This window comes from Petaurus breviceps, unplaced genomic scaffold (assembly GCF_028583685.1).
Source record: "Petaurus breviceps papuanus isolate PSGF00001 unplaced genomic scaffold, PetGlider_PUasm1.0 225, whole genome shotgun sequence".
Lineage (NCBI taxonomy): Eukaryota > Metazoa > Chordata > Mammalia > Diprotodontia > Petauridae > Petaurus > Petaurus breviceps.
This window is the reverse complement of record NW_027185889.1, coordinates 21,296,481-21,306,428: the sequence shown is the minus strand read 5'-3', so window position 1 is coordinate 21,306,428 and position 9,948 is coordinate 21,296,481. Positions and strand designations below refer to the sequence as shown.

At 39.1% G+C, this 9,948-nt stretch overlaps 1 protein-coding gene across 2 annotated transcripts in view; it reads right to left on the bottom strand.

Moving 5' to 3' along the window:
* SLC17A8 (solute carrier family 17 member 8) overlaps positions 1-9,948 on the bottom strand; it is a 59,342-nt gene extending 49,394 nt beyond the window's left edge. For both annotated transcript variants that reach the window (XM_069095088.1, XM_069095087.1), the window contains exon 1: positions 9,848-9,948. In XM_069095088.1, coding sequence (XP_068951189.1) covers positions 9,848-9,948 — 101 coding nt within the window. The remainder of the gene's footprint in view (positions 1-9,847) is intronic.

Here is a 9,948-nt window from a genome sequence, read left to right as displayed (position 1 = left end):
AGAAGGAAGGAAGGAAGGAAGGAAGAAAGAAAGAAAGAAAGAAAGAAAGAAAGAAAGAAAGAAAGAAAGAAAGAAAGAAAGAAAGAAAGAAAGAAAGAAAGAAGGAAGGAAGGAAGGAAGGAAGGAAGGAAGGAAGGAAGGAAGGAAGGAAGGAAGGAAGAAAGGAAGAAAGGAAGGAAGGAAGAAAAAGTTCATTTCCCTACCTGATCTTTTGTACCTGTTTAAAATCAAGCAAGACTGATCACTGGACAAAATTCACACATTTAGTTCCTAAACTACATAGGGAAGCAGTGTGACATAGTGAAAAGAGCTCTAGAGCCAGAGATGAGCTGGAGGCAGCTCCAAATGGCAGAGCTCATTATTAAATTATCAGTGTGAGCATTTACATCTTGAAAATTGACAAGTGCTACAAATTAGGACTTACTTTATTGTTTTGTTGGTTCCCTAGATTGAAGAAAATGCCAATAATAAAGCAGACTAAATTTAAAAGTGAATCTGCAAAAACATTCTTTCTCCCCACAAAGAGCTGGTTGTTAAACATGTATTATCAAAATCCTGCCTAAGCCTGCATTTGAATCCTCCTCCTGACACAATAACCATGTGACCATATTTTTTTAAAATATCTGTACTTGTCAATGGAAATTAAAACCAAATTGATATTTAAATTTTTTTTGTCTAAACATTCTCCATTTCCAAAAGTGGATTCAATTCAAAACATATTTCTTGACTACTGAGTGCCTACCACTGTGCTGGGTTCTGGAGATGTAAAGACAAACAATATAAACAAGAAGTCTAAAGAAGCTTAAATTCTACTGGAGGAAAATAATAATTACACAGATCATTAAACACAAAATATTAACCAAAAAAAGTGATTTAAGGAGCAAGAGGAAGAGCAATGACAATTTGTTGGAGAGGCGAAGGACAAGGTCAGAAAAGGTCTCATACAGGAGTCTTGATGGGGGCTGGAGTCCCATGAGAGAGAGGTGAGAGGGGAAAGCATACCAGGAAAGGGGAACCAGCCTGTGCAAAAACACTGAGGCAGGAAATTGAACAGAAAATAGCAATTAGACCTGTTTAGCTAGAACATAGGGTGGATAAGGGGTAATGATGGGAAATTAATTTGGAAAGATAGTTTGAAGTTAGTTTGTGGAGAACTTTAAATGTCCAATAGAAGAGTTTTTGTTTTATCTTAGAGGCACTTGGGAGCCAATGAAGCTTTTTTGACAAGGGGAGCACGTGATTAGATCTCTCCTCTAAGAATTTCAGTTTGGGAAAAGGATAGATTGGAGGCAGGGGACCTTGGATATGGAATAGGAGACCAAACAGGGGGCTATTGCCATAGATTAGGTCAAAGGTAAAGAAGTCCTGAGCTTGGAAGGTCGATATATGAGTGAAGTGAAGGGCCCAAATGCAAGAGTCATTGTAGAAAGTGATTTGAGAAGACTTGGCAATTCATTTTAGATACGTGAGGAGTAGAGATAGGTAAAAGAAAAGGTCAAAGTTTATCCTGAAGTTGCAAAGCTGGGGCACTAGAAGTCCAGATTTGCTGACCTCCTGGAACGCTACCTCTTGGGGTATTTTTTTTTTTTTTGCATCAGAGGCAAGAAGCTGCAATTGCCTCTGCAAAAAGAGAAACAGTTCTGGGTTTGGAAGTCCTGGGTTCGAATCCCCCTTCTGACACTTAGTACCTGTGTGACCTTGGGTGAGTTCAGAGGAAGGAGAATTTAAGGGGGGAAGGCACAAGGATGATAATAGACTCCATTTTTAAACACATTGAGTTTGAAATGCCAGGGCCAACCAAGTGAAGATCCTCAGTCATTACTTGGAGATGCCCAATAACACCCAAGAAATCATTTGAAAAGTTAACTCAGTAGTTTAATAAAATTCTATGAATTTATACTCATAAAATTGAAAATCGGGGGCTTTCACTCAGGGACTGAGCTAAAGCTTGCCTTTACCTTGTAAGAAGAATACTTGTAGGACTCAGCATGGTTAATGGCTAGAGAGCTGGGTTCAAGTCTCACTTCTGACACCTACTGGTTGAGTGACTCTAGAGGAATCATTTCATATCTCAGTGCCCCAGTGCTCCATAACTCTAAGTTATGGAGCAGGTGCTAATTAGCATTGGTAGAGGAAGCTTCTTCATTGGGAAAGGAGGAGGAGGAGCAGGAAAGGTAGGAAGAAGTGAGAGAGAAAGAGGAAGGGAGGAAAGAAAAGGAAGGAAGAGGAAAGGAGGGAAGGGAAGGAACATCTGTGTAGTACCTAGCATGTGCCAGGCATTGTGCTAAAAGCTTTTCAAATATTATCTTATTTTTATCCTTACAACCCTGGGAGGTACTTGCTTTTATGATCCCTTTTTACAGTTAAGGAAACTGAGGAAAAGAGATGTTAAGTGATTTGCCCAGGGTCTCACAGCTAGTAAGTGTCATTGGTAGGATTTGAATTCAGGTCTTCCTGATTTTAGGTCCAGTCCTCTCTTCAATGAATCTCCTCACTTCCCCATATACAAAATAAATAAAAGGGAATGAGGAAGACGGAAAACATTAGAACCTGGGGTGGGGGGTGTTGTGGATAGGAAAGATCAGATTGCTTCTAAGGTCCCTCTAAGATTTTATGTTTGGTAGATAAATTCTGAACATTGCCAATAGTTTGAAAACTCTCCACAGATAGAGAAGGGGAGTCTGATCTGGGGAAAAAAGAGTGATTCTAGAGTCAGACAACATCGGTTCAAATACTATCTCTGATGCTTGCCCTTTGTGTGTGTCCTTAGGCAAGTCTTTTTACATCTAAGGGCCTCAGTTTCCTTAACTGTAAAATAAGGGAGTTGAACTAAAAAACTCTGAGGTCTCTTAGGGCTCAAGGTCTATGATTCAATGAACTAAAAAGTTATTTCCTTACTAATTGTTCTTGATTTTATGAGTTTCCAAAGCCAAAGTGAAAGAATACATTATTTAGAGGCCAGCTACTGGTGGGGAGGTTGTGGCAGCAAGCACCCCAGCATCCCCAGGGTGTCTGCCAACACAGGTTCTTAGATCTGCTTTGTTAAAGGAAAGCAACTCAAAATGGGTTAACAGGCTTACTTTAATCAGTCAAACATATATCGTTTACCTCGTTCAGGGGAAAAAGGTCAGTGCCCGAACTTCAAAGTATACAGGCAGAATTATCAAGACAGAAACAGATCAAGTAGACAGCTTTCCAAACTGTTACATTACATTACATTACATATTATTTATCCATTTACATCCATACCAAATCAACATCTGGGTTTCAACATCTGGGTTTTTTCAAAGCCAGGGGCCTCTGGACAACGGCTTCCCAGAATCCAGATCAAATCACAGAACACTTCTTAAAGTGAGCCCCAAAACAAAGCTACACATCAGGGCTTATATAGCCTTCTCCTGGCTCAGAGAATGTAACAACCGTATTGACTCACTGGCCAATCAAGAAGTATCTACTGAAAAACAAGCCTCCCAGCCCAGGCTCCAGGTGCACTTTAGCCTAGGGGCAGGGAAGATCCTTAAATTTACATTCCTTGGGGCTTAGCTCCAAGGTCCTCCAAGCCTTCCTGGTGTGAAAGGAGCTGTCAGAGTTCCTGTTTTTCTATTGTAACTTTTGAAAACTCAGCATCACCCCCAAACCATGATGAGTCCTAGGAGAAGGATTTAATTAGGAAAGAAAAGAAACTACAGTTGTAACCAGGACTCAGAGCTCAGGGTTTTTAGGGTGCTAATAGTCCTTGCAGAGCCCTTCGCTCACTCTGGGTTGAGCTCCCCTTCCACCTGTGCTTACTACCCCAAGGTATCCTGGGATTGATGTTTCCCCATACCACCACCCAGCAAAGGAGGTCTCCCGTTTGTGCCACTTGTCTCTAAGCACAAAGACTCTTAGTTATCACTCAGAAATTAACTTATTTCCTAAGAAACGAAATCATTCAATTAGTTAATTAACAATTATTAAATATGTATTACATGTCAGGCACCATGCTAAGGACTGCAGATACAAACAAAGGCAAAAGATAGTCCCTGCCCTCAAGGAGCTTACAATCCAATGATCTTAATGACCTTCTCTCAATGCTTTTTTAAACCCCTGTTACCAGTAGGTCTTTTAAATTATATTCTTCTCAAAGATGCCAGGCTACTCTTGTTTCCCTAAATATAGGTGAGGGAGTTCTCTGGATTGCATTAGTGTGAATGTTCCTTCTTCACAGACAAGTATCTTATGGAACAGGGGAGGTTTACGGGCTTATGAGGAATGCTAACGAGCCATGTACTTTAGCCCTTGGGTGCTGCCAAAAGTATTTACTCACAGTTCAAATGTTCATAATAATTGTGGAGGAATTTGAAAAAACTCTGGACCCACAGTGAGAGGACACCATTTTGTTCTGGCAGGTGTGTTTACTTGCCTTTAACATGATATGGCTGACTTTCTACCTCCACCTTCAGTTTAGCTTTTGCTCAGGCACAGCAGTGATGTGCTGAGGTAATTGATGCTATCAAGTGGAAAGAACATTGACTCCAGGGTCAGAGGATGTGGGATCAAAACTCCCCTGTGGTTGGTAGGTAGTGTCTGTGTGACTTCAAGTAACTCCCTTTATTTTCCAGGGTCTCTTTGTACCTTATCTGTTGAAATGACAGGTCTAGAATACGGGAAGCAGCAATGTATTTGGAGGCAGAAGATGAGTTCAAATTCTGATTCTCCCACTTCCAAGGTCCCTTCCAACTTTGAAAGCTGACACATTTCCAGGACAAGAACCTCATTAGTTTCCAATGTCTCCCATTCTATGGCAGAAAAGTTCTTAATGTTTAAATGAATGGTCTTTCTTTCTGTGGGGCTAAAATTTGCCTTCTTGTAATTTACTTGTGAATCAGTGTGGTATTGTAGACAGAGTGCTGAATATGAAGACTTGAAGACCTGGAAAGGAATCCTCCAACAAATACTTAAGAATGAGGAGAGTCACAATCTCTAGGACCATCAGTTTCCTCATCTGTAAAAAAGAAGAGGTTGGACATGGTCTCTGAGGTCCCTTCCAGCTCTAGAGCTGCACAGTTCTGCGTGATCCTACCACGTCTTCCAACCTCAGTGTTCTCCCTTGTCAAATGATCATAATAGCACCTACCAGTCTTAGTTCACTCCAAATGCTCTTTATTCTAATGGTTTTAAGTCTCAGCGACCTAGGAGAGTATAACAGTAATTCAAAGTTACTCTTTGCTTAAATCTTGTCATCACATACTTGGGGGAACCTTTTAAGTATTGCTGTTCAGTTGTATCTGACTCTTATGACCCCCTTTGGGGTTTTGTGGTTTTGTGGCAAAGATTACTGGAGTGGTTCACCATTTCCTTCTCCAGCTCATTTGACAGATGAGGAAAATAAAACAAACAGGGTTGTGACTTGCTAAGGATTACACAGCTAGAGGTTGGATTTGAACTCCAGTCTTCCAGACTTCAGGTGTCACCTAGCTGCCTAACTGCATTAAATAGTTTGTGTGTGTGTGTGTCTATCTGTCTATGTGAATAGGAAATAAATACCTGACCCATATCTGATATATATTGTATATTGAATGCCTTTCTGTTCCTCAATTTGGGGAGACCCTAGACATGAGAAAAACCCCAGTCTTTAAGTATTTTCCTCCAGAGCACTGCAGTAGGAATGTAAAGAGGTCAAGAAAGGAAGTCTAAGCCATCTCTTATAGCAAGTGTTCTCAAGGTTTTTTTGTGTGTCATGGACCCCCTATGGATCCCTTCTCAGAATAATGTTTTTAAATGCCTAAAATGCATACAATTACAAAGGAAATCAATTATATTTAAATATAGTCGTCAAACAAATTTTAAGAAAATTAAAAAAAAACTAGTTTATGGACCTAGGTTAAGAACCCTATTACTGAACCCAGTCAAGATGACAAATGTTAGTCCAAAGGAGAGGGTTCCTTAAATGGAGGGGGAGAGATTACTGAGCCCAGTAGCAGTTCTAATTGTTAGCTCTGCTGCCAAAGGAGAAAGTTCAATAGTATATTAGAAATGGAAATGATCGCCACCAGATACCAGTAGTCCCAATAATAATAATTATGGAAATTTATATAGCATTTTGAGGTTTGCAAAGTGCTTAATATATTATCTCTTTAGATTCCCACATCAACCTTATGAAGCACATGCTCCAGGTGATACTGGCTCCATTTTACAGATGAGAAAGCTTAGGCCCAAGGGAATTTACTATAGCAATAAATTTTTAGAGACGGAGGAAGCACCTATCCCTGACATGAGGACCAATAACTGTGACAAAACATAAGGTCACAGTCACACTTGGCGAAGAGAGGGCATGGATCCGGATATTGGGAAGGAGGCAACTGTGAAGAACGATTCCCCCTTGTGGAGAGAAAGTGCCAGTGCATGGGACCTTCTCCCACTTCCTAAAGAAATGCAGATTCTAAGGAGACTTCAATTTTGTGGAAACTAAGTTTCCATTCTGTGGAAGCAAGGGTGATGGAAATATTAGGGTTTCCTACATATAAAGATGATTACAAGAATCCCATGACCACCATTTATTAGGTTAAACTAACCCTTGCCAGAGGAAGCAAGGTGCATAGTGGAAAGTCCACTTGATGTCAAGAGACTGAGACCTGGGTTCAAATCTAGACTGGAGTACTTACTAGCTGAATGACCATAGACAAATTACTTCATCTCCATGAGCCTGTTTCCTTACCTGTAAAACTTGGCTAATAATACCTATAAAATCTCCCTTTCAGGAATGTTGTGAGGTTCATGGAGTTATAGATTTAGTGTTACAAGGGACCATAGAGGATAGTGAGACTAATATGAGAGTTATAGATTATGGATTATTTTATAGATTAGGAAACTGAGGCACAGAGAGATTTAGTGACTTGGTGAAGAATGATCACATAGCTAGTATCTAAAGCAGAATTAGAACTCAAGTCTTCCTGACTCCAAGTCCAGTGCCACTGCACCACACTGTGCCCGTATATAAAATATTTGGGAAAACAAGCATGAGATAAATGTAAGGAGATTTGGTGATTTGCTTTTTTTTTAAATCTGTGATTGCAGCTAGGAAGAAATTCTTTCTACTGATATAGACTAGTTACTTATCTGTAAACTATGCCTTTAGTTACCTGGAAGAACCAAGAAATGAGAGATAAAGTGATTTGTTTGTGGTTACAAAGCTAGTATGTTTCAGAGGTGAGACTTGATTCTTCTTTGCCTTCTGCTTCATTTCTTCTAAATGCCACTTATAATTTTATTGTTTCCTTTCCCAGACTCTCTCATTCTTTTTTGTGGAATGCCCCCTTTGACAGCAGTCTGGTCATGCCTATGGATGTCTTTGCAGAATCATATTTTTAAATACATGAAATAAAACATATAGGATTACAAGTTCCTGGACCTCAGGCTAATAACACCTGCTCTAAATGTCAAGCAAAGGGAGAAGGAGATGAGGTAAAGAACAGGGGGAAATTGTATGTTTGTTATTTCTCTAACAGTCCTGCAGCTGTCACGTAACACTATGCCTATGATGCTGTTCAAGGCAGACTACAGAAGTGTGCCTCTGATCTCTTTTTCATGAAGTAATCCTTTCTAAAGAGGAGATTGTATTCCCTAGGAGATCAGGAAGTTGTTCAGACATGCTTTAAAGTTGCCTGCTAGCCTGTGACCAGCTTCTAGATTCAAGAATACTGAGGTCTGTGTTTTTCAGAGATCAAAAATTATTGGGGGAGGGGGAACAGGGGCAATACGCACATGAGAAACACACAGATTAAAAAAAACTTACCAATATTATCAGAATGCCAAATTCATAACAGGTCTTAAAAACAACAATTCTGATTTGTATGGCAATTTAATATTTATAAACACTGCAACAAGGAGTATATACTGGGGATTAAGGTAGTGACTTTAAGTCCCCAAACTGGATTTTTAATCTTGTTCATTGGAGACTACCTGTTTTGCTTCTACAGACAAATTAAACCACACTGTCTTAGTCTGTCGGTTCCATTTAAGAAAGAGGAAGAATTCCTTTATATGGCTGGATCATCATGGAAGCATAAATTCAGAGTTTTAAGGAACCTGAGAAGTCATCGGGCCCAACCCTCTCATTTTACAGAAGGGGATTCCCAGGCCCAATGAGTTAAAGAGACTTTCTTAAGGTCACACAGTTAGTAAAGTAGCAGAACTGAGATCCAGACTCAAGCCCAGAAGGAATTGGAAATTATTGGATGCAGCATTCAGGTAAAAATCAATCTGTTCACAAGAACCTGTTGTAAGCATTTTCTAGGTGTGATGCTCTGGGAAGTGAACTAGCAGTCAGTCTACTAAAGGTTTATTGTGGGTCTGGTAGAACTTTAGATTAAAAAGAAAATTTAACCAGGTACTCAATCCAATTTCCCTAGCTGAATGTTTGCTTTAAAAAAAAAATTAAAAGGATTTTACCATTTCGAAGCCCTCTTGTTCCCTCCCACCACACTTCACCACAGTAAAGTGCAAGAGAAGCTGTGATTATCTAAATATAATCACTATTAAATTAATTATTAAATTAAATACCACTGCATTAGTCCATTAACTTAAGGAGAGGTTCAATTCAACGCATTTTTGCATAGAGGCTCTCTTTATGTTTCAACCTTTCAAGTTTAAGCAAACACAAATATACATCAAAATCTGTTTGAAATTGACAAGATATACATGTGATATTCTCCCTTCCAGGGAGAAGAAATCAGACCACCACAGTCAGAATGCATACAGATTTTAAGAAAGGAAGCTTACTTTTATTTACATGCTGATACAACTGATGAATCACTTTCACCTTGTATTCAAAGATAACAAGCACACAATTCTTATTACAAAATGTACAAAGAAACTTGGTCTCTCTTTTAAAATCCCATGAAGTGTCTCATCCTTTCAAATATTTGAAACTATTTCCTAATAATCAGATAGGGTTTTTTTTTTGAGAAGCATTTCTTTAATCACCCATTGAATTGTACTTTTATAAATGGTTTTCTTTCTTTTTTTTTTTTGCACAAGCTCTTAGAATCCTCCATTTCCCATGACACAAATCCTTAATCTTTGTTTCCTTCTAAATGTGAAATGATGGACTTTTGCTTTAACATTACTTGATCTAATTATGTTCAAACTATCAATACTTTATCCTTCTTACCTTAGAAAAGTCACACATGGAGATACCTTGTATAATTTCTAAGTTTAAAATACTTGCTTGTGTAATTTTGTAATGAAATATTTCATTAGAAACTTAATATTAAACCCCATCAGTAACAACTTATCTTGCTTAGTAACTATTCAAAGTAACACCATTTGTTAAAAAAAAAAAAAGCCAAGAAGTCCCCTAAATATCCAGGTAGGAAGCAAATGGCTAATTGAATCGTGGTCCATTCATATCATAAAACACTGCAGCAGTCTAAGGACATAAGTGTAGGGAACATAAAGAAAGCTGCTGGAAAGACCTTTTGGAAATAGTGCAAAGTGATGTCATCCCCATTTATGGTAATAGAATTAAGACTATTCATCATTTTGGAGCATAGGAGGTGCATTTTAACTAGGAGCCCTGTGCATGTTCAGCATTGCCATGTTAGCAGGACATGTCATTAGCCCCCCCCCCCAATTTGCTCCAGCTCAAAGTTATAGGGCACCCCCTTCTATGTCACAGTCATTTCTTCCATCTGCCTTCAATCCTCCTGGGGGAGTGGAATATATCTCCGGGCGTATTCTGGGCTCAACAATATAGTTTCGACATTTCTCTTAAAATTGCTTATAAACATGTTACAGTGTCTGATCTGTTTAGCCCACACAAGGTAGAATTAAGCCCTGAACTTGAACTTGGCAATCAAAACTTTACCTTTGGAAAATGCCCAGTGAGTCGCCAACTGCATTCTTCACACCCTCTTTTCCTGGCTTCAGAAATTTTTCTTTGAAGGTAGTGAACCCCTTAAACGGCAT